Below are 18,446 nucleotides of genomic sequence, written 5' to 3' on the forward strand. Positions count from 1 at the left end.
GCCAGTACCATACTGTCTTGATGATTACAGCTTTGTTATACAGCTTGAAGCCCAGAATTGTGATGTCACCAGCTTTGGTTTTCTTTTTCAACATTCCTTTGGCTACTTGGTGTCTTTTCTGGTTCCATACAAATCTTAGGGTTATTTGTCCCAGTTTTGTGAAAAATATCAATTGTATTTTGATAGGGATTGCATTGAATGTGTAGGATAGCTATTTTAACAATATTTATTCTTCTGATCCATGGCATGGAATGTTTTTCCATTTCTTTGTGTCTTCCTCAGTTTCTTTCATGAGTGTTCTAGAGTACAGATCCTTGACCTCTTTGGTTAGGTTTATTCCTAGGTATCTTATGGTTTTTTTGGTGCAACTGAAAATGGGATCGATTCCTTAATTTCTCTTTCTTCTGTCTCATTGTTAATATATAGAAATGCCACTGATTTCTGTGCATTGATTTTATATCCTGCCACGTTGCTGAATGAGATCTAGCAATTTTTGGGTAGAGACTCTTGGGTTTTCTACGTAAAGTATCATGTCATCTGTGAAGAGCGCAAGTTTGACTTCTTCTTTGCCAGTTTGGATGCCTTTTATTTCTTTTTGTTGTCTGATTGCTGAGGCTAGGACTTCTAGTACTATGTTGAACAGCAGTGGTGAGGGTGGACATCCCTGTCATGTTCCTGACCTTAGGGGAAAAGCTCTCAGTGTTTCCCCATTGAGAATGATATTCGCTGTGGGCTTCTCATATATAGCTTTTACGATATTGAGGTATGTTCCCTCTATCCCTACACTGTGAAGAGTTTTAATCAAGAAAGGATGCTGTATTTTGTCAAGTGTTTTTTCTGCATCATTTGAGAGGATCATATGGTTCTTGTCCTTTATTTTATTAAAATACGGCTATTTTAGACATATAAATTATTCTAAGGCCAGTAAAAACTCCGAGTATTACAATGAAAAAATTTAAGCTTATAATGGTTAGGTATTTATCTTTATTTTTCTAATGTGTTTAACTTTCCTTTTTTCTCTTTTTTCTTTTTAGGAATCCTAAAACCAAAATATTAGAACGAAGACAGAAGCATGGCTCACCATATTTCATTTCTTTGGATAGTTTTGGTCCTGCTTCTTCAGAATTCTGTATTAGCTGAAGATGGGGAAATAAGATCAAGTAAGAACTATCAATGTTTTTTTTTTTTACCAACAAATTGATTGTGGAAATTAAATTAGGGGAGCTCAAGCAGTTCTTTTAAGGACCTTATTCTTTGTCTTTGATGCTCTAATTCCCTAAAAGGAAATGAATTGCTATGTTACATATTAACTGAGAGGAAAACCTTCTATCAGAGTTAATTTTGAGAAAATTCCCTGGTAATTGTTTATTCTCTTTTAACCATCAGGCTTTGGAATAAATGGTCTGCTATTGAGTTTATGCTTAGCCATTTAGAGTTTAGTGTTATGGAGATTAAGTGCCTACCTCATTGGGTTATTAGGACCATCCTATGAGGTTATCGCATAGAGATAATGAGATAATCCATGTAAACAGGATAACGCATATTAATGGCTTAGCACAATGACATCTCAGTAGATGGTGACTATTATTTTGATTGTGTATAGGAGAGCTTGCATTAGAGAAGGAGAGCTATATTGCACTTCTGCTACCCAGGCCATTATTTACAGATATCATTTCTTTTAAAAAAGTTGGCTTATGATCATATTTTAAAATGCGTAAACACCATACTGTAAATTAATTATGGTTTCTCCAGCACTTAAATCATATGGTTTGACAGCTTGATTTAGCTTAAAATTTATTAATAATAAATTTAATGTTTGTATAACATTTTTATAGTTTAATCCACTCAAGTACTGTACAGGGTAGATATTCTTTTCTCTGTTTTTTGAGTAGGGAAAGAGATTCACAAAACTTAAGGGACTTACCTAATATCATACAGCTGGTTAGAGCTATAACTAGTATTTGAACTATGCCTTTGATCTTCAGTCCTTTTTTTTTTTTTCTATGACATTGGTGATTCATCTCTCCAAGAAGAAGTCTTTTGGAGTGGTATTTTGTCTAGTTTTTATAAATGGCAGTATTTGCTTTTGTACCCATGCTCTTGGCTGACCTTGCAGTTATGAAATATATGGTCCATGGCTCTAGAAAGGGATATGAAGGACCAAGAATAACCCTGTAAGAGTTTATAAACACTGAATCAAGTGGCACGCAAGCACTAGTAGGTCTAGACAATGAGTCTCATAATAGTGAGGAAGGACAACCCTGAAGAACTCTGCAAACATAACTTGCCTGTCCTTTTGTTTCCCCCCCAAAAGCCCAACAAGAGCATATGTCTCTAATCCCAGCCCAGTGTCCAATAAAACCAGAAGACCTGCATTCCCTAGGGTTAGAAAATCTGTCTTTGGGGAAGAATTCCATTTCTGCTGTCCCTGGCCTGAACTCTGGCAGTGTTCACCATGCGAAAGGAGGTTGGAATAGTGTTCCTCATGCTTTTTTGGACTTCACTGCCACCTTAAGAGTGATATCATAATCATGGTTACATTTTTGAGATAAATTCATGTTTTGGCAGTTAAAAAAATTTTTGGTAACTTCTGGATTATATGTTCACATGACAATAGTGTTCATTTTTGCTGGTTACTGTGATGGGTGAGTTAACTTTAAAATTGAGGCATCTTTGTGTGAACCTTGTCATCATTCCAGGTATGGAAATAGACAAATATTAGGAAAAGAATGGAAAGGAAAGGAGAGAGAAAGAGAAAGAGAGATTGATTGATTGATTTTACTTCTAAGGAAATGCAGGAATACAAATACTAATCGTCACTGAACGTTGTTTTATCCTCCAGGATTGTCCTTTGCAATTATGATATCTTATTTGTAATGTCTGCAGAAAATAAATCATTATATTGGGCATCTGATCACTCCTAAGGGAGACCATTAATATGAGTAGAAACACAAAACTTAAAATTTGTTATTATATTACCTTGACTCATCTCACGCTTCTCCAACTTACCTTCTCGAGGGACATATGATCTTTATCTGATGGGCCCTAAATGGTATTTTTGCTGCTTTAAGTGCAGAATTGAGAGAAAGAGGAAGTGTAGCCATTCCTTTCAATGTACTCTCTTGGCCATTTCAAACTGTCAGAATTACTCAAACCACTTTGTCTGTTGGGCTGTGTTCAATTCTTACCTCTGGACCTTTGTACTTACTATTCCCTCTGATTAAAAGGCCCTCCTCTTCACCTGGCTAAAGCTCTCCTTTTAGATCTCAGGTTCCCTGTCAGCTTTCCCACAGGATCTACTCTGACTTTGAACAGTTAGTTTGCTACCCTTCCTAAATGTTCTCATAATATTTTGTACTTTCCCTAACCAGCCAGTTGTCTGTCTAAATAGACTGTGGTATCTGTTTGAGATATCTTAGGCATCTTTGAAGCTGGTACCCAACATGATATCAACCACAGAGTAGCTATTCAATACACATATACTGAAATAATAAAACAGGGTTGGAGGCATGCTGTGTACTGCAGAAAAGAGAGTTAAGATTTTTTTTCTTTTGACAAGTGCTTAGAACTTGTGTAGGTATAACTTATACCAAAGATAGTTTTTTGTTCTCCAGTAGAACTCTCAGGTGTGCTGATTACATGTGTTTCCTGGTATCTTGAAACAAGAATCTTTATCTCTATGGAGAAAGGAATAGCTTTATACCCATTAACACAGATTCACTTAGCATGAGTGTCTTACTGGCTGAAGATGAGAGATCAGATCTTTAAACACTGATCTTGCGTGTAGTGCAAAAGTAGACTACATTGGTGGTCTTGGTTCATTAAACTTTTATCAACTATATCAAAGAATATGGATCTTTATTGGCTAGTTGAATCCTGAAGTTGGCAGAAAGATTTTTTGTTTTTAAATTTCTTTCTCCCATTCATTGGTTTATGTTTATTTTAGTAAATACTTCAGATTAGCATTAAACTAAACATTTCATGGATAACTTAAAAGAATGCTATTAGCATATAGGTGAATATAATTTATTTCTTTATTTTTGAATTTTCATTTATTCAGTGGGGAATTAAATGTTGCTTTATGGTAATACCTGCCCCTACAAAGAGCTATCTAGATATCATGTCAAATACAGCATGCATTTTTTATTTCCTACTTTTAAAGCCGAATCATTAATCCTTAAATTAAGACAATGGAATTTTAAAATGTCAACAAAAATAATAGCTCTCATTTAGAAAGAATTTTCATGAGCTAGGCAGTATATCTTATTTAATCTTCACAAAGCTCTTATGAACTGGTTACTTTCTTTTTAAAATTTTAGCTTTATTGAGGTATAATGGACATATAAGATTGTATTATATTTTTAAAGTGTGCCTCATGGTGATTTGATACACATGTATGTTGTGAAAGGATCCCCCGCATCTGCTTACTTAAAGATTGTGAGTAAAAACCTCCCATGTTTTGCGTATTATACAACAAATGTGCTCTGATGGTTTTCTTTTTCACTTAGGTTGTCGTACTGCTCCGACAGATTTAGTTTTCATCTTAGATGGCTCTTACAGTGTTGGCCCAGAAAACTTCGAAATAGTGAAAAAGTGGCTTGTCAATATCACAAAAAACTTTGACATAGGACCGAAGTTTATTCAGGTTGGTGTGGTCCAGTATAGTGACTACCCTGTATTGGAGATTCCTCTTGGCAGTCATGATTCAGGAGAGAATTTGATGGCAGCAGTGGAATCCATACATTACCTGGGCGGAAACACAAGAACTGGAAAGGCCATCCAGTTTGCGCTTGATTACCTTTTTGCCAAATCCTCACGGTTTCTGACTAAGATAGCAGTAGTACTTACAGATGGTAAATCCCAAGATGAAGTTAAAGATGCAGCAGAAGCAGCAAGAGACAGTAAAATAACATTATTTGCTATTGGCGTTGGTTCAGAAACAGAAGATGCAGAACTTAGAGCAATTGCCAATAAGCCTTCATCTACTTACGTGTTTTATGTGGAAGACTATATTGCAATATCCAAAATAAGGGAGGTGATGAAGCAGAAACTTTGTGAAGGTAAGCCTTAATAGAATTTGGAAACCATTAATAATTGCATTTTCTAACACTTTGGTATAACCTGCTTTTTATACCAATGTAGTTATATTTAGTGTCAAATTATCATGTTAGAATTGAGGTGAATGTGTATTTTTGTGATTCATTTATTCTGGATAAATTTTGTTTTTTAGAAACAATTACTTAAAAAATCTACAGTTGGAAAATGTCATACTTTGTTTTTTTGTTGCTTTTGCTTTTCAGTTACAGCATGTCTATTGTGGAGATGGAAGAAAATAAAGACACATAAAAAATAGGAATATATATAAACCACATATGATCATTATTACTCTTGTTAGTGAGTTTTTTGTCTTTTTCATTCCAGTCTTTTTTCATTTCAGTGTGTCTGAGAGCTTATTCATGTGCCTAAGTAAGGATAACATTGTATATATAATTTCATACTCTATTTTCATATTGTTGTATATTATTTTTATGTATAATTTTCATCCTCTATTAACATGATAGCAATCTTAGTATCCTAAGATAATTCATTTAATAATTTCCCTTTTTTGTGTGTGTTTAGTTCATTTCTTTTTGAAAAAAAATCTAAATTCTAGTTAGTTAACATATAGTATGGAGTAGAATTTAGTGATTCATCACTTAAACATAACATCTAGTGCTCATCACAAGTGCCCTCCTTAATGCCCATCACCCATTTGGTCCACCCCCCACCCATCTTCCCTCCATCAACCCTCAATTTGATCTCTATAGTTAAGAGTCTGTTTTATGGTTTGCCTCTCTTTTCCCCCCTATATTCATCTGTTTTATTTTTTAAATTCCATGTATGAGTGAAATCATATAGTATTTGTTCTTTTCTGACTTATTTCGCCTAGCATAATACACTCTAGCTCCATCCATGTCATTGCAAATGGCAAGAGTTCATTCTTTTTGATGACTGAATAATATTCCATTGTATATATATACACCACATTTTTTTAATCCATTTATCAATGTGTTTAGTTCATTTCTAAGTTTTTCTGCTATAAATAACCGTGAATATTCTTGTACAGAGTCTGAATGGGAATCTCTCAGTTTTTTCTTTTCTTTCTTTCTTTTTTTTTTTTTTTTAAGATTTTATTTATTTATTTGAGAGAGAGAATGAGACAGAGCACGAGATGGGGGAGGGTCAGAGAGAGAAGCAGGTTCCCCGCCGAGCAGGGAGCCCGATGCGGGACTCGATCCCGGGACTCCAGGATCATGACCTGAGCCGAAGGCAGTCGCTTAACCAAATGAGCCACCCAGGCGCCCCAAGAATCTCTCAGTTTTTTCAAAAACAAAGGTCAAAGTACTCTCATTGTTAAAGCTCTGGGAAAATGTTAAAAATTGCACTTGAGAGAGACTTAAATTTCTACCATCAGTGAGAGAACATTTGAAAATATAGTACTTATTAGTCAATTATTTTTATATCATTCCATGAAATCTAACTTTGTGTTTATGATAAGTGCATGGTATGGAAAAGCTCCAATTTTTGGCAAATATTAATCATATAAGGATATAGACATGCTTATATTCATATTATTTGGGGGGAGAGTAATTTGTTTGTAATATTATAGGCATGTAACATACAACATACCTAAAAAATAATATTCATGTAAAATGGAAAGGCTTTTTTTTTCTAGTTTACCTAAAAAAGCTCCAAAAACAAGTTGGTTCACATTTGATAGAAACATTTCTGGGGTGCCTGAGTGGCTCAGTTGATTAAGCATCTACCTTCGCCTGAGGTCATGATCTCAGGGTCCTGGGATGGAGCCCTGCAGGCTTTCTGCTCAGTGGGGAGTCTGCTTCTTCCTCTCACTCTGTTTCTGTGTGCGCTCTCTCTCTGTCTTAAATAAATAAATAAAATCTTAAAAAACAAACATTTTTAAGTGATTGTGGTCTAGAAAACAAATTTATTTCTTTATTTTCTTCATATTTGTTTGGGGGCTATAGTACAGAAAAACATTTAAATTTATTTTTAGATTATTTAAGAAGGGATAGAAGTTAAGCATTTTCTTTAATCAAACTTTTAAAAAGGTACTATATAGCAAGTACAAATGATCATCACAGTTATTCTTTTTATGTTTCCAACAGTAAGACTGTGTTGACTCTTCTCATCTTGAGAGAAGAATTTATATTTGTTTCCCAATTTTATTGAAAAATAATTGATATACATAGATTTTTAAATACATTGTAAGCTTAGAATTAGAATTCTTTGGTTTTGAAGCTAGATATATTTCATTATTAAAACAGACTTTTCATGGTGATATTTTACTTACCATTCTTTTATATCCTAAAATATAAATTTAAGTATGTCTGGGCAGTACTTGCTTCAGACACTTTCTGTAGATACATATTTTGGTAAATGCATTCTATTTAAAAAATTCTAATTACACGTGAAAGAGTAGCTGTACTTAAAAGGGGTAAAAAATTCTTTTAGCAAAAATGTCCAGTCTGTAAAAAAAATTAAATTTGAAATCTTGCCAAATATTTCTTCATGCACACTCAAAGAAAGAATGTAAGTAATGTCTGTGTCTATTCAGTTCACAAACATGCTGTACAATAGCCATCTTTTAAAATGTTTTTGAAATTGTAGTTAGGGGAATATAAAGGCTTTTTTGCAGTTGACTTTTTAATAACTATTAGATTATGATTAATGCATTGTTGTATTGCAGAAGCCTCTAATCTTGCAATTTGTGCATTGTTTGACAAATTTCATCTTTTTCTTTTTTTGACAAATGCTTAAATTCTACATTGAAGTGCTTATCATATGGGATTACCATTTCCTAATATTGTTCACTTTTATACTCTTGTTGTGATTGGTCCACAATGAACAAAATATTATTTACTTCTTTGGTCCCACATGGATTATTTCAACTTCATAGACCTACCATTTCCTTAAAGGTGTATTCTGTAGTACGTTTCTTATTTCAGGAAGATCTTTTTGTAATGGACAATGATTTCTTTATCTGTCTGAGAGTTTGGTTTTTTCTTTTTCATTCTATTTTTTTATTGTAAAAAACACATGAGATCTAACCTCTTAAACATTTTAAGTGTATAGTACAGTATAGTTAACTACAAGCACAGTGTTGCACTGTAGATTATCTAGAACTCCTTCAGGTTGCATGACAGAAACTGTGCCTGTTGAACAGCTACTCCCCATTTCCCTCTCCCTCCCCCTCTGACACCTACCATTCTGCTTTCTGTTGTAATGAGTTTGACTACTTTACATTATTTCATAAAGGTGGAGTCATGCAGTGTTCGTCCTTCTGTGACTGGTATTGGGATTTTGATAGGGATTGCATTGAAACCATAGGTTACTTTGGGTGATAGGGAAATTTTTGCATTATTGAGTTTTCCAGTCCATGAACATGAGATGTATCTACTTGTTGGTGATTTCTTTAGTTTCTTGTAGCAGTGTTCTGTAGTTTTCAGCATTCAAGTGTTTCACCTCCTAAGTTTATTCCTTAGTATTTTATTACTTTTGATGCTCTGGCTAGTACTTACAATATTATGTTGAACAGAAGTGGCAAGAGTGGGCATCCTTGTCTTCTTCCTGATCTTAAAGGAAGAGCTTTTGGTTTTTCACCCTTGATTAAAATGTTAACTGTGGGCTTTTCCTATATGACCTTTATTATGTTGAGGTAAATTCCTTCTTTAATTTGGTGAGTGTTTTTATTATGAAAGAATGTTAAACTTTGTCAAATGTTTTTTCTGCAAATATTGAGATGATCATGAGACTTTTATCCTTTATTCTGTTAATGTGGTGTATTGCATTGATTAATTTCATAGGTTAAACCATCTTTGCATCTCAAGGATAAATTCCACTGGGTCATGATGTATGATTTTTTGGGCTCCTTTTGATAATGTTGTTGAATTCATTTTGTTAGTAACTTGTGGAGGAGTTTTGCATCTACACTCATCAGGAATATGGACCTTTAGTTTTCTTTTCCTGTAGTGTCCTTTTCTGGCCTTTTTATCAGGGCAATGCTGGCCTTATAAAAAGAGTTTGGAAGTACTCCCTCCTCTTCAGTTTTTTGTAAGAGTTTGAGAAGGACTGATAATTCACCAGTGAAGACACCTGGTCCTGGGCCTTTCTTTGTTGGGAGGTTTTTGATTACTGATTCAATATCCTTATGAGTTATAGGTCTGTTTAGGTTTTCTGTTTCTTATGGTTCAGAAATTTATCCATTTCTTCTAGGTTATCAAAATTGTTGATGTATAATTATTACAGTCTCTTATGATCATTTGTATTTCTGTGGTATTAGTTGTAATGTCTCCTCTTTCATTCCTAGTTTTGTTTATTTGAATCTTCTCTTTTTTTTTCTTAATCTAGCTAAAGTTATTTCAGTTTTGTTGATTTTTAAAAAATTTTATTTTGTTAATCACCATACATTCCATCATTAGTTTTTGATGTAGTGTTCCGTGATTTATTGTTTGCGTATAACACCCAGTGCTCCATTCAATATGTGCCCTCTTTAATACCCATCACCAGACTAACCCATCCCCCCAGCCCCCCCTTTAGAACCCTCAGTTTGTTTTTATGCAGCCATCAAAACAAAAAAACAAAAATGAAATCTTTCCATTTGCAACGACGTGGATGGAACTAGAGGGTATTACGCCAAGCAAAATAAGTCAGTCAGAGAAAGACATGTATCATATGATCTCACTGATATGAGGAATTCTTAATCTCAGTTTTGTTGATTTTTTAAAAAAATGAACTCTTAATTTTCTTGATTTTTTTGTTTTACCCTTTATTTCATTTATTTCTGCTCTAATCTTAATTATCTTAAAGATTATTAGAATTTCGATTATTCTCTTGTTCCTGTTAGTTTTGGGCTGAGTTTGTTCTTTTTCTAGTTTTTTAATGAATAAAGTTAGGTTGTTTATTTGAGATCGTTTATTCCAAAATACTTAGTATTTTGCCACATCTCATAAATTATGGTATGTTGTGTTTTAGTTGTTGTCTATCTCAAGATATTTTCTAATTTCTTTTGATTTTTTTGAGTCAATGGTTGAATAAATGGTTGTTCAAGAGCATGTTGTTTAATTTCCACATATTTGTGTATTTCCCACTTTTCCTCTTACCATTTAATTTCTAGTTTCATTATGTTGTGGTTGGGGTATATATTTGGTATGATTTCAGTCTTCTTTAATTTGTTAAGACTTGTTTTCTGACCTAACATGTGATCTATCCTGGAGAATGTTTCATTTGCACTTAAGAAGAATGTGTATTCTGCTACTGTGGTGGAATGTTCTCTGTATATCTCTGTTAGCTCCATTGGTCTGTAGTGTTGTTCAAGTTCTGTGTTCCCTTTTTGGTCTTTTGTCTGGATGTTCTATTCATTACTGGAAGTAGAATATTGAAATCCCTTACTATTATTGTGTATTCTGTTTCTTTCTTTCTTTCTTTTTTTTTTTTTAAAGATTTTATTTATTTATTTGAGAGACAGAGCACAAGAGGGGGGAGAGGGAGAAGCAGACTCCCTGCTGAGCAGGGAGCCCGATGCGGGACTCGATCCAGGGACTCCAGGATCATGACCTGAGCCGAAGGCAGTCGCTTAACCAACTGAGCCACCCAGGCGCCCGTGTATTCTGTTTCTATGTCTACTGTTTCTCCCTTCAGTTCTGTCAGTGTTTGCTTCATATATTGGGTGCTATGATGTTGGGTGCATATATTTTTATATTGTTATGTCTTGCTGGTGTATTGACCCTTTTATTATCCCATCATGTCCTTCTTTGTCTCATTTGAGTTTTTGACTTAGTCTGCTTTGTCTAAGTATTGCCACCTTTTCTCTGTTTTGGTTACCATATGCATGGAGTGTCTTTTTCTGTCCCCTTATTTTAGCCTGTGTGTGTCTGTAATCCTAAAGTATGTATCTTGTAGACAGTATATAGTTGGATCTTGTTGTTTTTTTTTTCCCCCCCCCGCCTTGGTCCATTTAGCCACTCTGTGTCTTTTTATTTGGGAGTTTAATCCATTTATATCTGAAATAGCAACAGGGAAGGATTTAATACCACCATTTTGTTAATTGTTTTCAGTATGTCTTATACTTTTTTGGTCCCTCTTTTCTGTCTTGCTTTGTGTTTTTTCTTTTGTGTTTCATTCACCTTTTTTTTTTTTGTAGTGACATGTTTTGATTTTTTTCTCATTTTCTTTTGTGTATCTTTTATATAGGTATTTCCTTTGTGGTTACTATGGGGGTTACATAAAGCATCATATAGTTACAGCAGTTTATTTTAAGCTGATATGTTAATTTCAATCACATACAAATACTCTACATTTTTGCTTCTCCCTGCCCCCTCACACTTTATTATTAATGTTACAAATTACATCGTCTTACATTGTGTATTCATTAGCGTATTTTTACAGTTATTGTTTATAATTTTTTATTTTAACTTCTCTGTCAGAATTAAAAGTGATTTACACACCACTGTTAGAGTATTATAGTATTCTGAACTTGTGTATATATTTAACTAGTGAGTTTTTTTAAGATTTATTTATTTTTATTTTAGAGTGAGACTGCGAGAGAACGTGTGTGCACACAGCAGGGAGGCGCAGAAGGAGAGGGGGAGATAGTCTTTTTTTAAAAAATTTTTTTATTGTTATGTTAATCACCATACATTATATCATTAGTTTTTGATGTAGTGTTCCATGATTCATTGTGCATAACACCCAGTGCTCCATGCAGAACGTGCCCTCTTTAATACCCATCACCAGGCTAACCCATCCTCCCACCCCCCTCCCCTCGAGAACCCTCAGCTTGTTTGTCAGAGTCCATCGTCTCTCATGGTTCATCTCCCCCTCCAATTTTCCCCCCTTCATTCTTCCCCTCCTATCTTCTTTTTTCTTTTTTTTCTTAACATATATTGCATTATTTGTTTCAGAGGTACAGATCTGTGATTCAACAGTCTTGCACAATTCACAGCACTCACCATAGCGCATACCCTCCCCAGTGTCTATCACCCAGCCACCCCATCCCTCCCACCCCACCCACCACTCCAACCCTCAGTTTGTTCCCTGAGATTAAGAATTCCTCATATCGGTGAGGTCATATGATACCTGTCTTTCTCTGATTGACTTATTTCGCTCAGCATAACACCCTCCAGTTCCATCTACGTCATTGCAAATGGCAAGATCTCATTCCTTTTGATGGCTGCATAATATTCCATTGTATATATATACACCACATCTTCTTTATCCATTCATCTGTTGATAGACATCTTGGCTCTTTCCACAGTTTGGCTATTGTGGACATTGCTGCTATCAACATCGGGGTGCATGTACCCCTTCGGATCCCTGCATTTGTATCTTTGGGGTAAATACCCAGTAGTGCAATTGCTGGATCATAGGGTATCTCTATTTCCAACTTTTTGAGGAACCTCCATACTGTTTTCCAGAGTGGTTGCACCAGCTTGTATTCCCACCAACAGTGTAGGAGGGTTCGAGGCAGAGATAGTCTTAAGCTGACTCCATGCTAAGCATGGAGCCTGACATGGGGCTCGATCTCACAACCCTGAGATCATGACCTGAGCTGAAACCAGGAGCTGGACACCTAACTGACTGCACCACCCAGGTGCTCCTAACCAAAGAGTTTTATACTTTGCACTGCTTTTGTGTTGTTGTTTAATGTCCTTTAATTTCAACCTAAAGGACTTCCTTAGTATTTCTTTGAGAGAGAGAGAATGAGAGAGCGCACATGAGCATGGGGAGGGTCAGAGGGAGAAGCAGACTCCCTGCCGAGCAGGGAGCCCAATGTGGGACTCGATCCCAGGACTCCAGGATCATGACCTGAGCCGAAGGCAGTCGCTTAACCAACTGAACCACCCAGGCGCCCCTTCCTTAGTATTTCTTATAAGGCAAGGTGATGAACTTCCTCAGCCTTTTTTAATTTGGGAAAGTGTTTATTTCTCTTTCATTTTTGAAGACTATTTTTGCCAGTTATAGTTTTTTAGTTGGCAATTTTTTTCCTTCAGCAAGCACTTAGAGTATATCATCCCATTCCCTTGTGGCCTACAAAGTTTCTATTGAGAAATCTGCCAGTAGTCATATGGGGTGGGGGGCAGATACCCTTGTACATAATGAGTGGCTTTTCTCTTGCTGCTTTCAAAACTTTTTTTTTTTTTTTTAGACAATTTGATTATAATATGTCTTGATGTGGATTTCTTTGGGTTCTTTAATTTGGATGTACATTTCCTTTTCTAGATTTGAGAAGTTTTTGGCTATTATTTCTTTAACTAAACTCTGTCTCTTTCTCTCCTGAAATGCCTATAATATGTATAGGTGTACTTCATAGTGTCGCATAAGTCATTTAGGCTTTCTTCAATCTTTCTCATTCTTTTAAATTTTTGTTTTTCTCCCCAGATATTTTCAAATAACCTTCTTTAAGTTTGTTGATTCTTTCTTTTGATTGATCGAGTCTGATTTGGAGCCCCTGCTGTGTGCACACGCGTTCTCTCGCAGTCTCACTCTAAAATAAAAATAAATCTTTAAAAAAAACTCACTAGTTAAATATATAGACAAGTTCAGAATACTATAATACTCTAACAGCGGTGTGTAATCAGCCCCCTTTTGTTTTGCTTTGTTTTGTTTTTCCAGTTTAGTGATTGTGTTCTTCAGCTCCAAAATTTCTTTTTGGTTCTCCTTTATATTTTATATCCCTATTGATACTCTCATTTTGTTTATACCATCATTTTCTTAAGCTCATAGGACATCTTTATTGTTGTTTTGAATTCTTTTTCAGATAATACACACCTACGTTTCTTTAGGGTTGGTGTCTGGAGAGTTATTCTAGTCCTTTGATTGGATCATGTTTCCCTGTTTCTTTGTGTATCTTACAGCTTTGTTTTGGGTTCCACACATTTGAAAAAACAGTCTCTTCTCTCAGTCTTTACCAACTGGCATTGTACAGGGGAAGTCCCATTAGTCTGTCTAGCAATTCTGGGGGCCTTTGAAGCCTTTTTATGGAAGGATGCAATTTCTCTAGGCCTGAGTGAGCAATTTCTTAATTAGAGAGGTTTGCTATTTTTTTCCTAGGAGCTCATAATCTCTCACTCCCTTTGGTATCTGTCAATAACTTTTAAGTTCTAGTTTTGTAGCCATAAGCTTCCCCACCGTGTTCTCAGTGGGCATTAGACATCCACTGTATTCTGGTTCCCTGTCAGCATCCTTAGTCAGGTGGGACCAATATTACTCCCTCAGGCAGCCCTTGGGAAAGCTAGAATGCTAGATACATGCTCCACTCTTTTCTCTTCTTCCAGAGGGAGAAGGTTCAAGTTGTGTGTCTTCTCTTGATCATGCTGAGCCATGCCAGCCACAACAAACTCCCTCCCCCCACCTCCAAGACTCTTTGTTCTCAGCACTTCCCAGTAATCCAAATGATTCCAGTTCCTTCAGTGCTCCAAATGAGGTTAGACAGAAACCAGTCTCTTGGGCAGGCCTGTGGATACATGCTCTACTCTTCTTTTTTCCACTCATGGGCAGTATCACGAGTGAGGGGGGTCCTCTCCTGGCACTTACTTGTACAGGCTTGGGGGAGGGAATGATGTGGATAAAGTGAAATTACTTGTATTACTTGTTTCAGTGAGGCTCTTCTTGGCTTTGTGCTCACCTGGGGTACTTCAACTTCCTAATCCAAATCTGGAATTTTCATAAAGGTATTTTGGTCCATTTATTATTGTTAAATCAGTGTTTCAGTGGGAGAATGTGGGCTGTGACTTTTCCACCGTCTTGCTGCCATCATTCTTCTGTTTCTTTTTTGAGTAAATCAGAATGGGCTTGATGCAAAAAGAGGAGAGAAAGGAGGGAGAAAGAAATTTCTCCTTGCGCCCAGGAAGATACCATCCTTAGGTGTCTTTAAGGGCTTCCAGCAGCCGATGGCTTGAATTACTGGGTTTTAGGACCCATATTTTAATTCAGGTATGTTGAGCTTGCCTATGCAGAGGTGTGGGTAAAGAGCAGGCTCTAGAAAACTGCCTATGTAGAGCCCACTGTGGGGCTTGATCCCAGGACCATGGGACCATGACCTGAGCTGAAGGCAGACGCTTAATGACTGAGCCACCCAGGTGCCCCCTGCCTGTGTATTCTTACTGTTTTATTTTCCACCATCTTGACTTTTGGATGAGGTAGGAAATTTATCTGTTTTTTTTAAAGGGGTATAGGATGTTGACTTGCTCAAATGGGGCCAAAGGCTAGAGGTCAGAAGGCAATTAGCTATGCATCCTCAGCCTTATCTTCTTTGAGAGAGAGAGAGAGAGAGAGAGAGAGAAAGAGACTGCTGCTTGAGTGTAACTTTGGTATCTTTCATCCTGTAAAACTTTGAGGCTTTTTTCCTTCCAGTGCTTTCTACAATGATGCACTTTAAGTTGGAATGATGTTTAGGACTTCTGAATTTCTTTCCCTCCCATCAAAAATCACTCATACTTTGGGTGCCTGGGTAGCTCAGTCAGTTAAGCATCTCTCTTCCGCTCAGTTCATGATCCCAGGGTCCTGGGATCCAGTCCCGCATCAGCATCGGGCTCCCTGCTCAACAGTGAGTCTGCTTCTTTCTCTGTCCTTCCCCCACTCATGCTTGTTCCCTCTTCCTCTCTCAAAAATAAATAAAAATCTTTAAAAAAATCACTCATAATTTGTATACTATTCTTTGCTTAGAGATTGCTAGATAATTTGATTATCTAATTCAAGCTTTACAGTGTTTGTAATAGTGGCCTAGTACATTACCTTACCCTACTCCTAATTCCATCTGTATTTCGTTAGAAGTCACAGAGGGTAAGGGTACACATATCAGCAATCTTGGCCAGGACAACTGAGATGTTTTTGGAGGTGGCCAGTATTTTAGGTTCCATGATATCATTACATACATGTGATTAACTTTTCTGTCGTCATATAAAACTGATTCCCTTCCATTCTTCCTCTTTACTGTTGGTACATATATACATGAATTTCTAACCATCAAGGTGGAGCAGAGGGAAATGAGAGGTGGGAGGTAGGGTAAAGTTTGGTGGATAAGATAGGATTGAGTATAGTATTCCGTAAAATCTCATCAAACTTTCAGGAGAATCACTTTATAATCTATCTGTAGATTAAAAGGTTTTGAATCTAATCTGAATTGAAGGCAATTTACATTGTTAGGGACAATGTGTGCCTAAAAATAAGACTTTCCATTTAATTAAAGAGGCTAGAGCTATGTTCCCACCAAATAAACACAATATGCTTATATTTTATGTGAAGAGTGATGTGTGAGTATTCACTGGAAAAGTAGAATGATTATGGCATGATTTAGAAAATATACAAATTACAACATATAAACCTTGCTCTCAGTGTTTATGATTGGCTCTACATGCAGTTGTATGAATTAATTATGTCTAAGAAAGGAATGAACAAGAAAATACTCAGAATAATTTTCATTAGGAATGTTTAAAACTTGTATGGATAGCCCATTCCCCCCTCTTCTCTCTTTCTCTGAAACATTATGTATAATATCTGTCACCTAATTACATATTTTATTCTCATAACACCTCCATCCTTTTCAAGTGGTAATAGACATGCTAGTAGAGGTGAAAATTGGTACAATCACTTGGGAAAAGTTTTGGGCACTGTATAATAGGGCAAAGTATATAGATACCCTCTGAAACAGCAGTTCTACTCCCAGATATTTGACTATGAGAAATAAGTTCATATGTTTACCAAAAGACACATGCAAGAATGTCCATAACAGCTTTATTAAAAATAGTCAACTGCAAACAACTCAAATGATTGCCCACATAAAAATGGACAAATACGTCATAATTCAGAGTGGAATACTACACAGCAACAAACAAGAACAAGTCACTGTTACATGGAACAACATGGATAATCCTACAGATACTATGTTGAGTAAGAAAATTCAAGTAAAAGAATATACTGTATGGTTCATTTATATTAAGTTCAGGAATAGACCAAATTAATCCATGATGATAGAAATCATTACAGTGGTGGCCTCTGGTAGTGGTGGTTATTGTCTGTGAAGGATCATGAGGTAACTTTCAAAGGTGTTAGATGTGTTCTTTGTCTTGTCTGGGTGCTAGTTTATAAACATGAATATGTGCCAGTTGATGTGCACTTGTAATTAGGGCATTTTATTGAATGTAGGTTGTACCTTAATAAAAAGGTTTAAAAAATTCAGCACAACATATGTTAAAGTAAAGCACTATCTCCTGATTTTTTTTTTTTTTCTATAAAACTGAGGCTATAGCATTGTAAGGTGGTCCAGCCCAATCTCTGGAATCAGACCAAGATCCAGGTTTGGTTCTTGCCTTTGTCAACATCATATTTTTGAAGCATGATCTTGGGCTAAGTGACTGGCTCCAACTTTGGTGATCAGACATTTTATGAATATTAATATCAGTGTGCTGGAGAAACGTTAGGGACATGTTAAGATGCCTGGACATTTAGTTAAAAAAAAGAAATAGTTTGTATGTTAAAATGCTACATAACTGTAATATCTGACAAAAGCTCTGTGAAATTAAAAATGAAAAAGAAAAGGAGTGAAGAATGAGGTAAAGGAATTATACACATACTATTTTCTGGGTATATGTAAAGGCAAAACACATTACCCTTTCTCCATCTATAGTATTGAGGTAGGAATAACAAAAAAAATTTCATTACATAATCAGTGCTTTTAAAATGAGAAATGGCAAAACCAGAGGAGTTATTTTTGTAATTTTGTAAGCCTGTAGAATTGTATTTTCTTTAACTATTCCTTAGGCCAAAGATTATTGTTATTTCTTATATTTTTTTCTTATTGTTAAAAAATATATTCTATGATCAGTGAGGTGACTTAATGGTGCAAGAAATTTTGACTTTTCTGGTTTGTGCACAAGTTGTACTAAAGAGTAATAGGAGTCTCTTGTTCCATTGACTTACCATTGAAATCTGTGCTTACTGTGTCTCATTGTCTGTCAGCCATGCATCTGGCAGACATCTTCCTCAGATGAAGGACTGTTGACTCTAAATCAACCTAGATTTCAAGAAAGTGGGATTGCTTGATGGTAAAGGAGGATGAGATTAGTCTGTAATGAGAAAAGAAATTGTGTGAAGTTGGGGCTGCCTTCTTTGTTATTTAACTAATCTTTGGTAAGAGTATTTCTGTTTCCATAATTTATTTTGGTTTTGCTATTTTATTGCATTTTTAGTATGTTATGATGAAGTCTAAGTTATCACAACCTTGGTACTAAATTGGAACAATGGTGACTGTTCCTCCTTTTGATGAACTTGTGCATGACATTAAAGTACATGATGATATAATAGACCTTCAGTAAGGCAGATGTATTAAATTGCCACTGAATACCATTGAGGGGTATGTATCAATTGGATATACACTCATGTTTGCCTTA

General features: G+C 35.7%; 1 protein-coding gene across 2 annotated transcripts in view; it reads left to right on the forward strand.

The window, feature by feature from the left end:
- Positions 1 to 1,038: 1,038 nt before the first annotated feature.
- The window catches only part of COL21A1 (collagen type XXI alpha 1 chain), a 138,903-nt gene continuing 121,495 nt past the window's right edge, over positions 1,039 to 18,446 (forward strand). For both annotated transcript variants that reach the window (XM_044917712.1, XM_044917711.1), the window contains exons 1-2: positions 1,039 to 1,160; positions 4,509 to 5,060. In XM_044917712.1, coding sequence (XP_044773647.1) covers positions 1,073 to 1,160; positions 4,509 to 5,060 — 640 coding nt within the window. In that variant the 5' untranslated portion in view covers positions 1,039 to 1,072. The remainder of the gene's footprint in view (positions 1,161 to 4,508; positions 5,061 to 18,446) is intronic.

The sequence above is a fragment of the Neomonachus schauinslandi genome, chromosome 8, assembly GCF_002201575.2.
Source record: "Neomonachus schauinslandi chromosome 8, ASM220157v2, whole genome shotgun sequence".
Classification (NCBI taxonomy): Eukaryota; Metazoa; Chordata; class Mammalia; order Carnivora; family Phocidae; genus Neomonachus; species Neomonachus schauinslandi.